General features: G+C 43.6%; 1 protein-coding gene across 4 annotated transcripts in view; it reads right to left on the bottom strand.

Annotated features, from left to right (window-relative positions):
- Window positions 1–20,637, bottom strand: part of LOC125458550 (uncharacterized) — a 68,918-nt gene extending 48,281 nt beyond the window's left edge. For all 4 annotated transcript variants that reach the window (XM_048543933.1, XM_048543934.1, XM_048543935.1 and 1 more), the window contains exons 1-3: window positions 20,569–20,637; window positions 8,101–8,295; window positions 5,309–5,413 (exon numbers count right to left, since the gene is read on the bottom strand). In XM_048543933.1, coding sequence (XP_048399890.1) covers window positions 5,309–5,366 — 58 coding nt within the window. In that variant the 5' untranslated portion in view covers window positions 5,367–5,413; window positions 8,101–8,295; window positions 20,569–20,637. The remainder of the gene's footprint in view (window positions 1–5,308; window positions 5,414–8,100; window positions 8,296–20,568) is intronic.
- Window positions 20,638–22,564: the final 1,927 nt, after the last annotated feature.

The following is a 22,564-nucleotide window of genomic DNA, read 5'->3' as shown; positions in this document are numbered from 1 at the left end:
AGGGTGGGTAAGCGATGGGGTAGCATGAGGAGGTACGGATGGAGAGATACGATGAGAGTGTGTTTATTGGGGCATATGGAACTCAATGTGGATCTCAGGATGTGACAATGAGGAGCAATGATGATCACCAAGGCACCTGTGACCCTAGGTGGATTCAAAACACAGACAGGAGCTTACCTCACGCTTTCTTTAGCAACTTCAATGATCTGAAGGAAGTCTTCAGTGAGGCTTCCCTGATCAAGGCTCATCAAAATGTCAAATAAAGTCACACAATCAGCTCAAACCGAAGGTGAGCCCAAGAGATTCCAATATTTTCTGGCACACTAGGCCAGGGGACAGATCAATACGGAAGCATTGGCTGATGTTAATGGAGATATTTCAGAATGCTCACAATAATGAGAACATGAGTCAAAAGAAAAATTCTAAGTGGAAGGCCCACCATCTGTAATTTCATTAAATAAGTTAAGAAAAGTCTGGATTTAAAGAAAATAAACACTGAATGACACGAAGATGAGTGGTAGGTAAGAAGATAAACAAAAGCAGAGGATAAAAACAACGTTAACAAAAATGAAAACATGAGCAAATGGTATTTAAAAATGGATATGAAACCATTTTTGAGGTATTTAAACGAAAATTCAGGTGAAGTGAATGTTGGTCCTTGGTAGAGTCAAAATGACGAGTTAATAGTTGATAATTTGGAAATGGTGGATGAAATGATCGATTACTTTGCTTAATTTTTCCCTTTAGAAGATGCAAAATAAATCTATAAATCTGGAAGTGGAAAGAGAAACGGAACTTTACAATCTTACAATGAGAAGTGACGTGGAATTGAACAAACTGATGCAGATTTGGGTTGACAACACTTTGGATCCAAACAAATGTCACCCTCAGCTGATAAAGGAGGCTGCTAATGAGGTCATTCATGCATTGGTGTTAAATTCCCAAAATTGCTTCAATTCAGGAAGGTTTCCCTGAAAGTGGAATGAAGCAAATGTGTCCTCCCTACTCAAGAACGAATGGTGACACAAAACAGAGAACAAAAGACTTTTGGGGTTGACATCTGTTTGTGAAATTGTGTCAGATATCGAAACTTAGACAAAATATTTTTAAACTTTCATTTTGGAGACTGAGACGAACGAAAGACTATGCAGTTCTCCCAATTCAGTTGTAATGTGATGAATTTAGAATGTGCTCCAAAGACTGAAGGAGATACATTAAGATGCAGGGAGGTGGCAGTATACGATAATACAGTGTGGAACTGGAGGAACACAGCAGGCCAGGCAGCATCAGAGGAGCAGGAGAGTTGATGTTTCAGGTCGGGACTCTTCTTCACAAATGGTGGAAGGGGCAGTGAGCTCAGAAATAAACAGATTCGGGAGGGGTGGGGCTGGGTAAGGCAGGTGAGATGGTGATCGGTGAGTGCAGGGATGCAGCGTTGGGGATTGGTCAGTGAGGTGGGAGGAGCAGAAAGGTGGGAGAGAAGATGGAAAGGTTGTGTCAGGTCAAGGAGGTGGGAATGTGAGGGATGGCTGCTCATGGGATGAGGCCAAGGGTGGAGAGATTTTGAAACTGGTAAAGTTCATATTGAGACCATTGGGTTGAAGGCTCCCATGATCAACACACCCTCTCATCCCTACCTCCTTGACCTGACACAACCTGCCCATCTTCTCTCCCACCTATCTACTCCTCCCACCTCACTGACCAATTCCCACCACTGCCGACCTGCACTCATCTATCACCACACCGCCTCCCTGCCCCAGCCCCAACCATTCTCTCTCTATTCATTTCAGCAGTCCCTTCCCCTTCTCCCATTTCTGAAGAAGGGTCCTGACTCAAAGAGTCAACTTTCCTGCTTCTCTGGTGCTGTCTGGCCTGCTATGTTCCTCCAGCTCCACATGTGTTATCTCTGACTCCAGCATCAGCAGTTCTTACCATCTCTGAGCTGGTAGTATAACGGTTTCATCAAAAGACCAGAAGTACCTCGACTCCAAGATAATTATCTGGGGAATTTATTCGAATCCCACCTTAACTGATGGTGAAGCCTGTTAATTCAATTCATACATCTGGAAGTAAAAGCTAACTGATCACTCTGTAACTATTGGTGATTGTTGTAAAAATCTAAGTGGTTCATGAATGTCCTTTTGGGAAGGAAGATCTGCAACCCTAACCCAGCCTGGTCAAGGTATGAAACCACTGTGGTTAACTGTTAAATGGCCTCTGAAACTGCCGAACAAACCACTGAGTCATGTCATCCTCCAAAAAAACCTGATAAAAGAACTTAAAAAGGAACGATTAACCAACACCAACCAAGACACTGGATACAACAGCAGCAAATTCAGCCCTGCCAACCCGCCGTATCGAACCTTCCTGGTATGTGGGGGCTTCTGCATAAGTTGGGATACTGTCTCAGCCCTGCCAACACACTGTAACAAACCTTCCTGGTATGTGGGGGCTTCTGCATAAGTTGGGATACTGTCTCAGCCCTGCCAACCCACTGTAACAAACCTTCCTGGTATTTGGGGACTTCTGTCTAAGTTGGGGTACTGTCTCAGCCCTGCCAACCCACCGTATCAAACCTTCCTGGTATCTGGGGACTTCTGCATAAATTGGGATACTGTCTCACAGACCAGACAAACAAAGACCTGACATCATCATTCTCACTGAAACATACCTGACAGACAATATCCCAGATACCAACATCATGCCACCATTTTGACAGTCTCATGAGAGATAGTAGCACATTGATACACAATGATGACGGAGTTCCCCTGGGAGAGTCCAGAATATTGATTCTTGACTTCATGAGGTCACAACTCAGCAGGGCAACATTGGGAATTAATATCCTACTGATTGTCATCTCTTATCCCACAGATCTCATCAGCTGGTGAAGGACACAATGAGGGTGACCATGCCCAGGAAATATCAGGGTGGGGAAATTCAATGTCCCCCACAAACAGTGTCTCAGGAGCACCATTCCTGTCTGAGTTGGCCAAGTCTGAAAAGATATAGCTGCCAAATTGTGCCTTGGCAGTGATGAAGGAAGCAACAAAGTGAAAAACATATTTCACTTTGTGCTCACCAACCTGTCTGGAGCAGATGTATCAGTCAAAGACAAAATTGTCAGGAGTAACCAGCAAAGAGTCCTTATGGAGAGAAAATCTCTCCTTTACATTAAGGATAGACAGGAACATAGAAAATAGGAGCCTGTGTCGGCCATTTAGCCTTTTGAACCTGCTCTGCCATTCCACATACTCTTGGCTGACCATCCAACATCCTGTTCCAGTCAACTCCCCATAACTTTTGAATGTTTAATCCAAAGGACTATGTGGAACTCTGTCTTGAAAGCTTTCAATTTTTCGGCCTCAACTGCTTTCTGTTCGAGACCATTCCATAGACCTACACTTTAAGAGTGAAGAGGTTTCTTCTCATCTCAGACAAAAATGCCCTTCCGTATATCCTTATACTGTGACTGTTCCAGGCTCGCTGGTCATTGAGAACATCTGCAATATGTTCGCACTATCTTGCTCTGCTAGAATTTTGCAGGTTTGAGTTCTCCCATCATTGCCTAAACTCCAGTGCAAGCCAATCCAGTCTCTCTTCATACTTCAGTCCTCCCATCCCAGGAATCAGTCTAGAAGACTTTTGTTGCAATCTGTCCAAAGCCAGAACATCCTTCCTTAGATAAGGAAACCAAAACGGTACAAAATGCTCTCAGCGTGATCTCACCAAGGCTCCGTAAAATTGCTCCGTGACATCCCTGCTCCTGGACTTGAATCATCTTGTTGTGAAGCAAATATGTCGTGTGCCTTCATCTCCCCGTGCTCCACCTCCATGCTTACTTTCAGTGACTGTTGTACAAGGTCATCAAGGTCTCTTTGCACATAATCCTTTCCAAAAGTATTCCCATTTGTGTAATAGTCTGTCTTTCCTCCCAAAGTGGATAGCCTCACAGCTAGCAATGTTAGTGATATTCTCATTCAAGCAGTTTGAACATGTCATGACCACCTTAGCGGCAGGTGGGATTTGAAACTGGGTCTTTTGACCCATACATTGGACGTCGGTGCCACAAGAGCCCCACAGTGGATCCGTTTTAATGTGGTTATGGCATTGCTGCTGTGCTGAACAGGATAGAATTTGAACACATCAAGAAATTCAAGCCCGTACATGCAAAAGCTGTTGCAGAATTCTACAGGAATGAAGTAGAATTATATTCAGCCACAATCTGGAAAACTCCTGGTGCAGAAAAAAAATGAGCAGCAACAAAAATATTTAAAAATAAAGCACCAACCTGGTGAAGGTACAGCATACATTGCCTTCCATGCCAAGCCACAAAGTTAATGTGTGAGAGATCAAGCTAAGCTGATGCACAACAAAGAGTTCATTTCTAATCACTTCAGCTCGACCATAAGCAGTGGGATGTAAAACGATTACATCATTCTGGATTGAATTGCTTCCAATGACTCCACAGTTATCGACCCCAGAATACAAGATGTTTTGACCAGGATAGCAAACATCTTGTCAGCTGAAGAGCAAAAACTGAAACCTGATCCTGGAGCTACTGGGTTTGTTCGAATCAGCTTTAGCCAATCAGAATTAACACATCTACTTCAGTCTGCTGATAGTGTAAAGAGTTTGCAGCTCCAGGCTCAGATAGCCACCTGCTCCTGATTTCGATATCTCGCAGCAGTCTGACGCCTGAAAACAAACCTGTGTTTCCCTGTAAAGTAAGTTAATCCACAGGGAACCAAAACCTTTATCAGCAATTTGGTGGCTTCTGGACTTCGACATTGGCACAGCCAACTGAGGAAAACTCAAGGAAACATTGACTCATTGGATGCAAATGTTTGCAAAATAGATTTCCTCACCTGGATTCTTAGTATTTATAATTCGTAATTTCTTTCCTTCCACTATCCACCCTATCTTGGATAGAGGATGAATGAGCATTACAAAGCACTTTCCTGGATTTTGAAGAGTGTAATAAACCTCACTTTGTATTCATGCTAAATAATTTGCTGTGGGTTATTTCTAATTTAGCTGCTGAAATGAGGTTTCAGGAAACACCCCACTTGCACTTGGAAAACGGGAAAAGAAAGGAAAGTAAATTTTGAGAACCAAACACTGTTATGGACAGAAGAGGAGGACAGTAAGAATCATTTAACAAATTGTCAGGACTTGTCAAGTGATCTTACGGACTTTGATTCAAGTGCGAGATTTTTACCATCCTTCCGGTTAGTAAATGTGTGAATTAATGGAATACTGTCATCGAGTTAAAGAATATGAATGTTCCCACTGAATATTTGGCACTCACCTCGTGTGAAAACAGGTGAAAGTACAACAAAGACACTGAGTATCAAACCAGTCAGCATCGTGCTGCAGAAGAATCACTGACTCATTTCAAATGCATTTCCTTCCCCTGTAAGAAATATATACATTGACATTGTTCAATTCACAGATCAGAAAACCTCTGATGTACAACTGACACAGGTTTATTCAACTTGTTTAATCCTTCAGAGAGTGAAGGACACCAAACTGTGGGAAAACAGATTGTTGAATCATCACAGAATTGTCACAGCACACACAGAGGTCATTCGGTCCCTCAATCATGCACTGGCACTTCAAACAAGCATCGTTATCTCAGTTCATCATCTTAATTTAGCTATATGAATGTACAATAAACTACATCTGCCATGGACTCCAATTCTTCCTGAGATGAAAGGAATTGAAGTTACTCATCCTAAAAATGCAAAGGATTGTGCAAAATCCATTTCTTATCCCCAGGCCTTATAAACCTCCCAACTCCCAGAAAAAGAATTGAATCAGGAAGCAAAAAAAGACGTGTCATTCCCGATTATGAAAAGAATTGTCAATAAACTGAAGTTGGAAAAGATCTCTCCACAAAACATTTAGTTCAGCCTGAAAGTGCCATAGGTCTAACACCTGCCCATTTACCTCCTGCCTCCTCAGTACCCAAGGGCCCAAACTTACATTCCAGGTGAAGCAGCACTTTACCCGCACTTCATGCAATCTAGTCTGCTGCATTTTCTGCTCACAATGCCGCCTCCTCCACAATGGGGAAGCAAAACGTAGACTGGGTGACTGCTTCGCAGAACATCGACATTCTGTGCATTAAAAAGGCCCTTAGCTTCCCGTTACCTGCCATTGAAAGACATGGCCCTGTACCATGGCCAACATTTCTTTCTCAGTCTTGCTGCACTGCTCCAATGAAGCTCAGCAAATGCTGGAACAACAACACATCATTTTCCGCTTGGGAACCCTGCAGCCGACTGGAGTCAATATCAAGTTCAAGAATTTTAGGCAGTAGTAACTGGAAACACTCAGCAGGCCTGACAGCATCTGTGTAGAAAACAATCAGAGGATTGTCACTGGACCTGAAACCTTCATTCTGATTTCATTTCATCAATGCTGCCAGATGTGCTGAGCTTTTCCAGCAACATCTGTATTTAATTCAGCCATTGACATGTCTCCGACTCAGAGTTGATCAGCTGTTGGTACAGGATTGACCTGTGACTTAGGTGAAGCTAATGTTGCAGCGGAGGTGAAGCATGAGGAGCACTTTTCATTTTTCATCACAGATTAATCTTGTCCTGATGGCTTGCTCTCAGCTCTCCCTGTGCTTGGATTAAGGGCTTTCTGACAGTTCCTGTCAAGATGATTTTTCAATGGCCTTTATAACTCCGGCACTAAGGCCTTCAGGGCTGTGTCTGGTAACATGGGAGACTTCTACTTGGCTTTGGGGCTACACTGCTGCCATTTCAGAGTGCCCCAACAGTCTCTGTCATCCAAGTCAGAGACAGGGAGAAGTGCTAATGACCACTGGGCTCAAAAGCAAAAGACCCAGATTAATGCTCTCTCAGTAACTTCGATTTTGAACATTTTGGCTGAACTGCATGTGTAATTACTAATGTTTAGATATTAGAAATTACACATATAATGTATCACACCAAATCCAGAACACATTTCAACTTATTTATTTTTCCAAGTCTTTAAAACATTGACCAAATTTGCCCTGGCTTCGATCATGTGATTAACACAGTGCAGGAGACGGTTATCACAGTGTCACAGTTTGGATTAACAAAGGGTTACATCCTTCACTAGTCTTCACATGCTGAAAATGTTGGTTCATCTACATCTGCAACAGTAATATTTCATCTGTCACCTCGTGATAATTGTGTGACCAAACACAGTTAGACAAGCTCATCAATGTCTTCTTTTCCAACATTTTAAAGATCCAAATGACAAGAAAATCCTTCAGACTTTCTGTGTTTAATTATAAAAGTTCAAGAGGCGTGTTTCTGATATGTTGCTGCAGATTTGAAAGTTTGAAAGTGCATGAGTATCAGACCAGGCACACACCGTGCTGGAAAGGAGGATCTTTGATAATTAGGTGATGACACAGTGTGGCGGTGGAGCAAGGCAGCAGGACAGGCAGCATCAGAGGAGTTGACGTATCGGGTTGGGACCCTTCTTCAGAAAAATGTTTTGATCACTTGAGAACTTTGGCAACCCGTTGGAGGAACCGGGCAAAAGGGAAGGAGAGCTACCAAGATCATACAAAGGACTGTCAATCAATTGTTTTCCACCATAATACTCTGCTCTCTTCACAATATTTTGTCACTGTTATCTCTCAATTTAATCAAAGACATTTCAGAAAAAAAATCAGACATCAAGGATTTACCACAAGGTTGATTGGATAAAAGTGAAAGTTTGAAAGAGAGCTAAATTCTTATATAGACTCAGAATGCTACTGGGCAACGCAGAGAAGTCAAAAACAATTATATTTTTTAAAAATTACATCAACACAACAACAAACAAAAATGAGTAAAATCTTTAAAATTGCAAAAGGAAACCGCTTCTTTGCAAGAGATCTCCTACACAATGTGTTTAGTAAAGAAGATTCAAATGCATAAATAGGCATTTGATGTCCTTGTTTTAGTCTAAACAGGAACTGTTCATTGCAGAAACCAACTTGAGAGAATAAAAGTTCAGAAAGTATAAGACCTGTGAGCAATTTATTCAGTTACTCAAACTATATTTAAATCATTCATTTAAAAAGCACTTTGATTTGTCAGATTTGCTCACCTTGTGCGGGAAGACGATTCGATTGAAAAAGACCCAGAGACGAAACAGTCAGGATCCCAGCATAGAAACACAATGAATGGAGGCTCTCAGTACTCAGAAAATCCTTCAAGTTTCTTGTGTGAAACCACAGAAGAGGCGAGCTTCCTCTTCCTTTCCAGCTCAGGCTTCAGTCATCACAGAGCTGGCTAATTCTAGCTGAAATAAAAAATGGCTCAAAATAGATAACAAAATGGGAACATAACATCGTCAAAAGTATTTCATAAGGAGTAGCAAAGGATTTACTTCTAAGGCCTGTTATTTTGCAGACATCTCTTGGAGCGAATGCACAGAAACTGCAGTTTTCTCATAAAAAGATTGTTAAGGTTCTGGATATTCCAGCTTCTCTACCATCTAAGGGCAGAGTAGAATTCCTACTCCCATCTGTCCCACTAATGCTAAAACTACTCCAAATCCTGAGGACAGGTTCATTAGCAGGTTTGGATACTTCAATCACAACAGTAATGTTGAACTGTGATGCCCCGATCCACTCCAGGAACGGGGCTTATGAGCTAATAGATTCAGACAACAGAAGTTGGGAGAGAGGGAATCAGCAAGAATATAACCAGATTTTGAGATACATAAATCTGACAGGCACACATTTACAAAACATTCCTCTGAGCAAACATTTGGCTTTGATATTGAACCGTATTGTCCCTTCTCCACGTCAAATAGCTTGCATTTCATCAGCATTTATTATTCCTCACAAGCTGTTACAGCGAAGTTGATCAATTTATTTCCAGGAGTCTCAAAGAACCACACCCAAAGGAACACTGATTTTTCTGTGCAATCTTCAGTAAGTTGAACAAACTTCACAACTGTCCAATTTTATATAGAATGTGAAATAATTTCTGAACAACGGCCCCGACCCAAAACATCAACTTTTCTGCTCCTCTGATACTGCCTGGCCAGCTGTGTTCCTGCAGCTCCACACAGTGTTCTCTCCGACTCCAGCATCGGCATTTCTTCCGATCTCCAAGTCTATGGGATGTTGCCATTCGCTTCACAGAGCTGAGAGTAAATGGTGATATTGTGGTGCTGTCGCCGAGCTACTAATGCTGAGACCCAGGCTGATGTTTAGTGTTGACATGAGTTCAAATCCCAAACAGCAGCTGATGGAATTTCCATTCATGTGATGAAGTTGTGACATTTAACCTAGCCTCAACAATGATGACGATCAGAGGAATTTTCTAGCAGACCAGGGTGGGGGGCTATCTAATTGGATGGGATGCAACATTTCTGTTTCCCAATTAAAGTTATAACAAATTTAAGTGCTTAGAATCTTTCAAACAAGTCGGGTTTTGCATCCATAATCAGCAGGAAACAAATTTCCATTCATTAACATGTTAGGAATATTCGTTAACACCTCAGACCTTTGGAATTAGACCTGTGGGTGCCAATTTGTTACCTGAAAACTTTAGATATGTACTTGTAAGTTCTTCTGCGTTCACAAGGGCTCTACCTGTCAGAGTACACTGCCTTATTCAAGCTTCAGTCTGTAAAGCATTAATCTATTACGTGGTTTCTTTGGAAATATGCAGCAAGCTATTAGGCAAACCAAAGTTAATTCAGCCTTTGAGATAATGGGAACTGCAGATGCTGGAGATTCCAAGATAATAAAATGTGAGGCTGGATGAACACAGCAGGCCAAGCAGCATCTCAGGAGCACAAAAGCTGACGTTTCGGGCCTAGACCCTTCATCAGAGAGGGGGATGGGGGGAGGGAACTGGAATAAATAGGGAGAGAGGGGGAGGCGGACCGAAGATGGAGAGTAAAGAAGATAGGTGGAGAGGGTGTAGGTGGGGAGGTAGGGAGGGGATAGGTCAGTCCAGGGAAGACGGACAGGTCAAGGAGGTGGGATGAGGTTAGTAGGTAGCTGGGGGTGCGGCTTGGGGTGGGAGGAAGGGATGGGTGAGAGGAAGAACCGGTTAGGGAGGCAGAGACAGGTTGGACTGGTTTTGGGATGCAGTGGGTGGGGGGGAAGAGCTGGGCTGGTTGTGTGGTGCAGTGGGGGGAGGGGATGAACTGGGCTGGTTTAGGGATGCAGTGGGGGAAGGGGAGATTTTGAAACTGGTGAAGTCCACATTGATACCATATGGCTGCAGGGTTCCCAGGCGGAATATGAGTTGCTGTTCCTGCAACCTTCGGGTGGCATCATTGTGGCAGTGCAGGAGGCCCATGATGGACATGTCATCAAGAGAATGGGAGGGGGAGTGGAAATGGTTTGCGACTGGGAGGTGCAGTTGTTTGTTACGAACTGAGCGGAGGTGTTCTGCAAAGCGGTCCCCAAGCCTCCGCTTGGTTTCCCCAATGTAGAGGAAGCCGCACCGGGTACAGTGGATGCAGTATACCACATTGGCAGATGTGCAGGTGAACCTCTGCTTAATGTGGAATGTCATCTTGGGGCCTGGGATGGGGGTGAGGGAGGAGGTGTGGGGACAAGTGTAGCATTTCCTGCGGTTGCAGGGGAAGGTGCCGGGTATGGTGGGGTTGGAGGGCAGTGTGGAGCGAACAAGGGAGTCACGGAGAGAGTGATCTCTCCGGAAAGCAGACAGGGGAGGGGATGGAAAAATGTCTTGGGTGGTGGGGTCGGATTGTAAATGGCGGAAGTGTCGGAGGATAATGCGTTGTATCCGGAGGTTGGTAGGGTGGTGTGTGAGAACGAGGGGGATCCTCTTGGGGCGGTTGTGGCGGGGGCGGGGTGTGAGGGATGTGTCGCGGGAGATGCGGGAGACGCGGTCAAGGGCGTTCTCAATCACCGTGGGGGGAAAGTTGCGGTCCTTAAAGAAGTTGGACATCTGGGATGTGCGGGAGTGGAATGTCTTATCGTGGGAGCAGATGCGGCGGAGGCGCATCCCTCCCATTCTCTTGATGACATGTCCATCATGGGCCTCCTGCACTGCCACAATGATGCCACCCGAAGGTTGCAGGAACAGCAACTCATATTCCGCCTGGGAACCCTGCAGCCATATGGTATCAATGTGGACTTCACCAGTTTCAAAATCTCCCCTTCCCCCACTGCATCCCTAAACCAGCCCAGTTCATCCCCTCCCCCCACTGCACCACACAACCAGCCCAGCTCTTCCCCCCCACCCACTGCATCCCAAAACCAGTCCAACCTGTCTCTGCCTCCCTAACCGGTTCTTCCTCTCACCCATCCCTTCCTCCCACCCCAAGCCGCACCCCCAGCTACCTACTAACCTCATCCCACCTCCTTGACCTGTCCGTCTTCCCTGGACTGACCTATCCCCTCCCTACCTCCCCACCTACACCCTCTCCACCTATCTTCTTTACTCTCCATCTTCGGTCCGCCTCCCCCTCTCTCCCTATTTATTCCAGTTCCCTCCCCCCATCCCCCTCTCTGATGAAGGGTCTAGGCCCGAAACGTCAGCTTTTGTGCTCCTGAGATGCTGCTTGGCCTGCTGTGTTCATCCAGCCTCACATTTTATTATCTTAATTCAGCCTTTACTGCGTTGACTGATTTGAGTACAGGAACAAAGATATCCCACTGCAGCTGTTCACACCTCTCCAAGCGCTGCTGGGATCCCCCTACCTCAGGAAGAATATACTCATCACAGAGGGATTTCAGTAAGCATTGACCAAACTGCTTCCTAGAGCAGCCGGATTTTCATTTGAGGAGAGATTGAAACATCTGGGACTATATTCATTGGAGTGCAGGGAGATGAGAAAGTATCTCACTGAAATATGTGAACATCTGGAAAGGACTGGACAGACTGGATGTAGGGATAATGTTTTCCCCATTAGTAAGGGTCTAGGACAAGGAATCATTGTCTCAAAATACTGGGTAGGCCATTTGTGACTCAAATGATGAGGTATTTCTTCACAATGAATCCATGGAATTCTTTACCAGGTAAGGCCATGGAAGTCAAGGCATGGAAGGTTCATTTGATGTAAAGTGGAGGATGTATACACTTGTTAACGGCCTTCACGAAGAGGAAATGTCTGCTGAGTCAGGGTGCAGAGAGACTGTTCCAACTAGTGACTCTGTTTCACCAGGGAGAACAATCACCCACCTATGCTACCTTCTTCAGTGAGATCTGAAGGCATTCAGATTGGGGAAGAATTGTAAAACCAGTGATGCTGATGGTCATAGTTTCACTGAACCACCTTGCACTGGCTCATTTCAAACCGCAACAGGGGCATTTCTGGCACTTCCCAATCGCCTGTGCATACATGCATTTGTGAGGCCTCTAACGCCTTTTATATGAAAACAATTCACTGTGTCCAATCCACCACGGACCCAGCACAGCCAATAGGAAGAAGCATTTAATTTGCAGCCATCACTTGGCTCCCTCAGGTCTGAAAGGCCATTGGCTACACACATGTAACACTCAGGAATCCATGACGTTGTCCAGTCAGATTCCCAACCAGGAAGGGCTTCACACCTTCAATATCAAGTTTCTCTCTGACCAACAACAACAATTCTCAGAGGTATCAGCCCACAATCCAGACAACTGATGCAACACTTGGTTAGCTCAGTTGACTGGACAGCAAATTTGCTGTGCAAAGAGATGCCAACAATGTGGATTCCATTGAGCCACCGGCTGAGGTTACCAGGAAGATTCTTCCTTCTTAGGTTCACCTGAGGTGTGGTGATCCTCAGGCCAAACTCAGCATGCAGTTGTCTGTCTCCATTGAGGCTGCAGTCCTCTGGGTCCATGGCAATTTTAACTTTACCTTACATTGTGCAGAATTCCCAAATTCCTCAATGTTCATCACCATTTGCTTCCCATCCCCAGCCTCCCTGCTCCCCTTCCCCAATATCACCTTTAGAACTGGCTCCTGGGTGTACTCAGGTTTTCCCACAGCCTTGTTCTAAAGGACTCCCCGATTTTTTTTGCTTCTTCCCCATTTGTAATGTTCCGACTTCAGTTTCGTCCAAGTGCTTGGTCAGGACCTCATGTTCGCCATGCTGCTTACACATGCAATGTTTTTCCCATGGTTTCGACACCAAACTTTGCCCCCTGTTGTAGCAGTGTGAGAGTTGGTTCTCTAGTCATACAGCAGCCAGAACAGTTTGGTCTTGAGTGAAGTTGTAGGATGATTCTTTAAGCCTGCCTTCAAAGTTTGGACTGCTCTTTCCTTCAGACCATTGGATGATGGATGGTATGGAGCTGTCCTTACCTGCCAAATGCCATTCTTAGGAAATACACAAATTCCCTGTTGGTAAATGGTGGCCTGTTGTCTGTGACCGACACCCCTGTGAGTCCATGTATTGCGAAAGGTGCTCGTTCCTTTTCAATCATCATCCCCGTGTTTGGTGAATGGACCCTATGCATGTCCAACTACTCTGAATGACATCCACAATGAGTAAGGACAGTGAGCACACAAAAGTACTGGCAAAGTCAGCATGTAGCCAAGTCCAGAGTTTCCCAGCCATTCCCACAAACATGTGTGAGCTGCTGGCAGTAAATTTTGTCCTTGATAGTGCTCTTGGCACTAACTCACCAATGAGGCTAAGTCGGCATCCAATCCTGGCCACCAGATACAATGTCTCACACTCATCTTCACTTTGGGAACCCTTGGAAGACCCCAGTGGAGTTCAGTCAGTATCTGGTGGTGGACTTTGTTCGGGATATTCATTTTCACTCCCCACAGGAATATGCCATCCGCTCAACTGATCTTGTCTGACTGGGTCCAGAAAGGTTTCTGGGGGTGATGGCCCTTTTGTTTCCCCCATCATCACCATCTCTTTTAGCTTTGCCAGGCCAGGGTCTTTCTGTGCCCACAGTCTCATACATCAGAAAGTTTAAAACCAGAAAGAACTCTTCTAGTGGCAACACCAGTGGAATGAAAACAATCAGCAGGAGGTTGCTCTTGGCGTCCGCTATTGCCACTTCGCCTCATGGTCGGCATTCTAACTTGTAACTAACACCATGTAGTAGATGCTTGTCTCAGCTTACAATGTTAAAGAAACCACAGTTAGCTCCTTTGTTGTTGACATGCAGTGTTTCTGGCTTGATGCTGATCACCATGGGTAGAGGTTTGTTTAAAAGGCTTGTTGGTTCTGTGGAAGGGTCACTCAACCCTAAACTTCAACTCTGATTTCTGTCCACAGATGCTTTATTTCATTCATCTCAGCTGACATACCTGCTGAAATTTTCCAGCAATTTCTGTTTATCTTGCTAGTTTACAAGTGCAGGAGTATTGGGAAATTTCACACACATTGTACGGGGCTAAGAGAATTTGATATCTCAACACTAAGCTGCTCAGTGGGAGGTGATAGTCTTGTGGTGTTATCACTAAACCTTAAATCTATTCTTATTGTTCATCTTTATCTGATCTGGCTGACCAGTGACTCCAGAAACACAGCAATGTGGTTAGTTGCTGTCTGAAATAGTCCAGCAGGCCACTCAGTTGTATCAATCACTGAAAAGTCCCAACAACGAAATGCAGCTGAATCAGCTGGCATCAAGCTTTTCCCCGGAAAAGTGAACTGTAATCACAGCCCCGTTGATGCTACATCGTCCTCCTTACTAACATCGAATTATACCAGTTCTGAGGAAGAGTCGCCGGTCCCGAAATTTTAACTCATTTTTTACCTTTCACAGATGCTGCTAGACCTGCTGAGGTTTTGCAGGAACCTGGTTGTTGATGTTATGTTGTTGTTGTGTCAAGTGATACCTTCCAGGCAATGTCCCAGATAGCACCATCACCTGATGTCTTTGTCCCAGTGGCAAGGAAAGTTCTCACAGGTTATCGCTTACTGTTCTCCCTCAGCTGAAGAATCAGGACACCTCCCTGTTAAACTGCACTCACAGGAAGCACTGGAGACTGCATGGTTGCAGAATGTACTCAGTTTAGGGGCGGGGGGGTGGTGGATTTCAACGTCCATCACTAAATCTATTCTCAGCTTTTAAAAGAGGGTGCTAATGATGTTATTGATACGTTAGCGTTATTTTCTAAAAATTCCCTCAATTCAGAAAAGTTTCCATGAGCTTGGAATGAAATAAATATATCCTCTCTCCTCAAGAATGGATGGAAACAGTAAATAGGAAACTTTAGCCTCAGTAGCTTGACATCTCTTTTGAAAAAGGTGTCACATATCCAGACTTGGATAAAATATTTCTCAACTTCCATTGTGGAGAGTGAGACAAGAGGATGTCTGTGTATTCTTCCCATTTCTGTTGTAATGCAATGAATTTAGAAAGTGATCCACAGAATGAATGCGATATATTAAAATGTCAGGAGGTGGTTGAATGGTTGGTTTATTATCAGATCAGTAGTCCAAAGAATCCAAGTTAATTCTCTGAGTGAATGTGTTTGAATCCGAGCTTATCAGGTGATGAAATCTGGATTCAATTAATAAATCTGGAATCAAAAGCTAATGGTCACCGTGGAACTATTGCTGATTGTTGTAAAAACCTACATGGTTCACTGATGTCCTTCTAGGAAAGAACATATACCATTCTAACCAAGCCTGGTCTATATTTGAAACCACTGTGGTTAACTGTTAAATGGTCTTTGAAACTGCCAAACACAAAATCGAGTCATGTTATCTGACGGCAAATTCTGATCAAGGAATTTAAATCAGAAGGATTACCCAGCACCAAGTGAGGCTCGAACAATGGCAAATTTATCTTTTCAACACACTATAACCAACCTTCCTGACATTTGGGAGCCGCTGCATAAATTGTCTGACAAAACTAGTCAAGCACGAGCCCGACAGAGTCATTTTCACTGAAACGTACCTTACTAACAATATTCCAGATACCACCACCATCCCACCATTTTGATAATCTTCTTAGAGATTATGGCAGAGTGACAGGCAAACAAGTGAGAATTGCCCTGGGAGTCCAGAATATTGACTTTGACTCCAAGAAGTCACATGGCATCAGGTCAACATGGGCAATGAAACTACAACTAATTGTCACCGAACACCCCAGAAGATTGCTCAGCTGGTGGAGCACCCAATGAGGGTGACAAGACATAGAACATACTCAGGTGGGGAAATTCAAGGTCCTCCAATGAAGAGGACAAGGTGAACAGGTATAGTTGTGGAACTGTCAACACAATGTGGAGCTGGAGGAGCAGAGCAGGTTAGGTAGCATCAGAGGCGTAGGAAAGTCAACATTTTGAGTCAGGACCCTTCTGAACTGGGGCAAGGGGTGTGGGTAGGGAGTGAGCTGGGAAATAACTTGAGGGAACAGGGGTGTGGCTGAGGAAGGGTAGGTGGGATAGTGATAGGTGGATGCAGGGAAGGCGTGGTGGGGATTGGTCAGTGGAAAGGGTCGGGTGGATGAGTGGGGGCGGAGCAAATGGGCAGGTTGTGTAAGGTCAACATTCAGAGGGGGAAGGGAGCTTGACACAACATGTCCATCTTCCTTCCCACCTATCCACACCACCCTTCCCACCAACCAATCCCACTGACCTTACCCACATTCACCTCTCACAACCCAACCAACATTTCCCCAGCTCCTCCTATCCTCCTACACAAACTTGCTCATTGCAAAATTGTACCGGGGGCAGTGATGAGGGAAGCAACAAAGGAAAAAACACACTTAACATTGTGCTCACCGATCTATCTATAATAGATGCATCTGTCATGACAGGATTGCCAAATGTAATCAGCAAACAGTTGTTGTCGAGATAAAGTCTTGCGTTCATATTAAGAACAGATAGAAATACAGAAATGAGGAGCAGGTATAGGCCATCTTGATCCTCTTCCTCCATTCTGTACAGTCCTGGCTGACTGTCCAACTTCCCATACCCTTGGATTCTGTAACCTGAAGGCCAATGTCTAACTGGCAGTTGTAAACATCCAGTGTTTTGGCTTCAAATCTTTTCTGTGGCAGAGAATTCTACTGGTTCATCGCTCTCTGGTGAAAATGTTTCACCTCATCTGAGTCATTAATGCTCTTCCAGATAACCTTGGGCTGGGACTGTTTTGGACTCGCTGGTGTACGGGAATATCCTTATCATTTTACACTGTCTGGTCCTGTTAGAATTTTACAGATTTCTATGAGATCCTTCCTCACTATGCTAAACTCTGGTGAATGTAGGCTGAACTAATGCAGTCTCTCTTCACACATCAGTCCTGTAATTACAGGGACTGGTCTGGGAAACCTTTCTCACATTCAGTCCATAGCCAAAACACCATTCCTGAGAGGAGACCAGACCTACACACAATACTCCAGGTGTGATTTCACTAAGGCCCTGTATAATTGCAACGAACCATCCCTGTTCCTGCAGTTTTATTCTCTCGTTATGAAGACCAGAATACCATTTGCCTTGTTCACTGCCTGTTGTATCTGCATGCTTATTTTCAGTGATAAGTGAATGAAGACATGCAAGTCTCATTGCAAATCATCCTTTCCAAATTTATTCTCATTCAGATAATAATTTGTCTTTTCCATCAAAGTAGACAACTTTGCAACAAGGGAAGTTTTTGATATTTTCAGTAAAGCTGTTTGGACATGTTGTATGACCAACCTCTGGAGAAGGTGGGATTTGAACCTGGGTCTTTGGACCTGATGTAGGGGCATGACATGGTGCACAAGAGCTCCCAATAGGATATTTAACATTATGTTTATGGCACTACTTCTGTGTTGACTAGGATCAATTTTGAACACATCAAGCGACTCAAGTCTGTATATCCACGAGGTGTTGCAGGATTTTGCAGGAATGCAGTAGAATTCTGTTCAGCTACAATCTGTGAACCTCAATAGAACATTGACTCGCTGGACATTAACTTTTGCACAATAGTTTTGCTATCTTGCATTTTAAGTAACTAAATAATAATTATAAATAATAACTTCCTTCTTTCTACTTTCCACCTTTCTTGGATGGAGGGTGTGTGTGAATTTGTGTCACAAAGCATTCCTGTGGGTTTTGAATGCAGGAATAAACCTCACTTTGTTTTAAAGCTAAATAATTTGCTGTTGGTTATTTTTAAATTGGCTCTCAAAATTAGCTTTCAGAAGGTATTACACTTACCTCTTGTAAAATGGAAAGGAAAATAAGAAAACTAAAAATAAAATTAAAAATAACTGTTTTTAGGGACAGGAGAGAAGGCCAGTCAGAATAATTTAATCTACCTCTACTGGTCTGCCTAATTGACCAAGCTATTTATATCTTCCTGTAACTTATATCATCTTCTTCGCTATTCGCCACTCTTAAAATCTTGGTGTCATCTGAAATTTGCTGAACATTGCCCTCACATTTTCATCTATATTAATTATGTATATAACAAGCAAAGATGGTCTCAGTACTGATCCTTGTGATACACTGCAGGTCATTGGCCTCTCATCAAACAGCACTTTTTGAATACTATGCGCATTTCTGATCTCCCTGCTATTGGAAGGATGTTGTGAAACTTGAAAAGGTTCAGAAAAGATTTAGAAGGGCGTTGCCGGGGTTGGAGGTTTCTAGCTACGAGGAGAGGCTGAATAGGCTGGGGTTATTTTCACTGGAGCATCAGAGGCTGAGGGGTGCCCTGATAGAGGTTTATAAAATCATGAGGGGCATGGATAGGGTAAATAGTCAAGATATTTTCAATGAGGTGGTAAAACCCAAAACCAGAGGGTTTAGGGTGAGAGGGGAAAGATTTAAAAGGGGCAATTTTTTCATGCAAAGGGTTGCTTGTGTATGGAATGACTGCCAGAGGTAGTGGTGGAGGCTGGTACAACATTTAAAAGGCATCTGGATGGGCACTTGAATAGGAAGGGTGTTGAAGGATAAGGGCCAAATACTGTCAAATGAGGCTTGGTTCATTCAGGATGGACGAGTTGAACCATAGGGTCTGTCTCCATGCTGTACATCTCTGTGACTCTGTGACTCTATCAATAAGCATTGCCAAAATAGCCATGGGTTTATCTCAGCGCCCCTGGCTTTGATCGTGTTGCTAATACAATGCAGGGGTTGGTCATCACAATGTCACAGTTTTGGTTATAAAAGAGCTACATCCTTGACTGATCGTCACACACTGAAAATCGTGGTACGTCTGAAACTGCAAGAGAACATATCCATCTGTTGCTTCATGTTAATTGTGTGACCAAAGACAGGAGCAGATAGACAAATTAATCAATTTATCATTTTCCAACATCTTAAAGATCTAAATGATTATATAATCCTTCTGAGAATACACATTCAAAAATAAAATGTGAACAGTGGTGTTTTCGATATGTTGCTGCAGCTCAAAAGAGAGTTCGAAATTGTGCGGGTAGTGGACCATCTTCTGTATTGTGCTGCAATAGAGGACCTCTGATAACTCAGTGTGACAATACCAAGTTGCCAAGTGTTATTTGCCAATATGCCAATATATGCCAATGTGGACTTCACCAGTTTCAAAATCTCCCCTTCCCCTACTGCATCCCTAAACCAGCCCAGTTCGTCCCCTCCCCCCACTGCACCACACAACCAGCCCAGCTCTTCCCCCCCACCCACTCCATCCCAAAACCAGTCCAACCTGTCTCTGCCTCCCTAACCGGTTCTTCCTCTCACCCATCCCTTCCTCCCACCCCAAGCCGCATCCCCATCTACCTACTAACCTCATCCCACCTCCTTGACCTGTCTGTCTTCCCTGGACTGACCTATCCCCTCCCTACCTCCCCACCTATACTCTCTCCACCTATTTTTTTTACTCTCCATCTTCGGTCCGCCTCCCCCTCTCTCCCTATTTATTCCAGTTCCCTCTCCCCATCCCCCTCTCTGATGAAGGGTCTAGGCCCGAAACGTCAGCTTTTGTGCTCCTGAGATGCTGCTTGGCCTGCTGTGTTCATCCAGCCTCACATTTTATTGCCAAGTGTTATTGTTGTTATTTCCAAGGCAACACAGAGGCAAACAAATTTCAGGCAAATATGTAACAAACGACAAATCACTTCATTTTACAGTTTCATATCGATTGGAGAACATGGGCTAAAAACCAGGGTAGTCACCAAGCTCACATGAAGGGCTATCAAGCAACTGTTTTCCATTATAATTCTCTCTTCTCATGGATTGAATTTTGTGACTTTTATCTTTCAACTTGATCAAAGACATCAAGAAAAAAATCAGACATCAACGATTTGCCACAGAGCTGAATGGACAAAAAGGTGAGAAGTTTAAAAGAAAACTTTACATCTGATAAAGGGTCAGAATACAACTTGGCCATGCAGAGAAGTCAAAATGAATTAAAAACAGAAAATAAAAAAATCGACCCAGCAACAAGCAGGAATAATTCTCTAAAACTGCAGAAGGCAAACATTTGTTTGTATGAGATCGCATACAATGTGTTTGGTGAAGAAGAGGGAATGACTTTAATAGGCACTAGCTGCCCTGGGTTACACTACACAAGAACTGTCTTGCAAAAATGTACGTGTAAGAATAAACGTTTAGAAAGCATAAGATCTTTGGCCAAACTAATCAGTTACTCAAACCACATTTAAATTATTTCTTTTTAAAAGAATTATAATTTCAATTAGATGTGCTTACCTTATGGGGAAAAACAATTCTATTGGAAAAAAAATCCAGAAACCAAGCAGTAAAGCTCCCAGCACAGAAATACAATGAACTGAGGCTCTCAGTACTGAAAAAGTCCTTGACACCTCCCTCGTGAAACTGCAGATAAAACAAACTTCCTCTTCCTCAGCAGGTTAGGGTTCAGTCATCACTGGGCCTGGTTAATTCTAGCTAAAATATTAAAAAATGGCTCAAAGCAGACAATATGTAGTCACTCAAAATGGGAACTTAACGAAGTCCAATGCATTTCACAAGTAGTCATGAAGTGGAGGTCCAGCTGTTGGGATGGGGGAGATAAAGTCAGAAATTGCATGATTATAGTCTGACAGATTTATTGAAATCACGAGCTTTCAGACATAATTTTGTGAGCATGTCTCTGGAGTGTGGCTCACAATTTTTTGATGCTACTGCGAGGTGGCTACAACTGTGCCAACATTGATTATTTAAAATTGAACACTTAACCTGAATGCTATGTGGAACTAGTGAGTGTTTGATGTAGAGTTAGAATTATCATGTATCAGTCTAATCCTGAAAGAAAAGCTGTTACTATTTTCTCGACTTTTAAAACGTTGTACAAAGTTGCAAGGGATTTATCTGAGTGATCTTGCTTTCACGATGTGATCAACACCATGTAGTAGATGTCTATCTCAGTTTTACGGTTTTAAATAAACCATAGCTACGTCCTTCATTTTTGTAAGGCAGTGTTTCCAGCTTAGTGCTAATCACCATGGACTGACGCTGGTTTATCAGTGCAGGGGTATTGGAAAATTTCATGGACAGTAGAAGAGAATTTGATATCGCAATGTGACAATATAAAACTGCACAGTGGGAGGTCATGGCCTAGTGATATTATCACTAGACTTAAACAAAAAACTCAGCTAATTTTCTGGGACCTGGATTCAAATCCAGCCAAGGTAGATGGTAGAATGTGAATTGAATTTAGTGAAAAATGTATGGAATTAAGAATCAACTATTGACCAATGAAATTATTGACGATTGTTGGCAAAATCGATTGGGCTCACTGATGTCCTTCTAGGAAGGAAATCGGCCATCCGCACCTGGTCGGGCTGACAAGTAACTCAAGACATACACAATGTGGTTGATTCTCAGCTGTGCTCTGAAATGGCCCAGCAAGCCACTCACTTGTATCAAACACTGCAAATTCTCAACAAAGATATGAAGCTGGATCATCTGGCATAGAGCTAGGCCCTAGAAAAGAGAAGAGCAGAAACAGCCCTGTTGATGCTGCAAAGTCCTGCTTACTAACAGCTGGGGGCTAGTGCCAAAACTGGGAGGGCTGTCTCACAGACTAGCCAAGCAATAGCCCGACATACTCATACCGATGGAATTATACTTCACAGGCAATGTCCTAGACACCGCAATCACCATGCCTGAGTATCTCTTGTCCCAGCGACAAGGAAATTACCCGCTGATTACCATATACCATCCGCCTTAGCAGTGGTATGAGTACTAAACAACATTTGGAGGTAGGAATTGTGCGGAGTGCACTCAGTGGGGTCAGGAGGCGGTGTATCGCAACGTCAGCTGCTAAAGGTAGCTCCGCAGCAGCAGTACTAATTGAGCATAAATTTCATATGTGCTAGACTGGGCCTGTGGGAATTAAATAAATCAGGAAAAAATATATTTGATCTTATCCATACCAATCTGTCGGTGTGCAGCTATCCCTGAGCATATTGGTCAAAGTGATTGCTGAAGATTATTTCAGAGACAATATCCTGCCTTCACATTGAGAATACCTTTCATACTATTGCATCCCTCACCATACTATTTGGGACGGATTTCAAACAGATCTAGCAACTCAAGAATGGGCATCCAAGAAGCACTGTGGGCCACAAACAGGAGCAGAATTGTACTTCACCATAATTTGTAACCTCATGTAACTCAACATTTCCCCTATTCAACCATTACCATCAAGCTAGGGGATCAACCCTGGCTCAATGAGGCGTGC

Source organism: Stegostoma tigrinum, chromosome 13, assembly GCF_030684315.1.
Source record: "Stegostoma tigrinum isolate sSteTig4 chromosome 13, sSteTig4.hap1, whole genome shotgun sequence".
Lineage (NCBI taxonomy): Eukaryota > Metazoa > Chordata > Chondrichthyes > Orectolobiformes > Stegostomatidae > Stegostoma > Stegostoma tigrinum.
The sequence above is the reverse complement of the archived record's forward strand: the minus strand, read 5'-3'. Positions and strand labels throughout refer to the sequence as shown.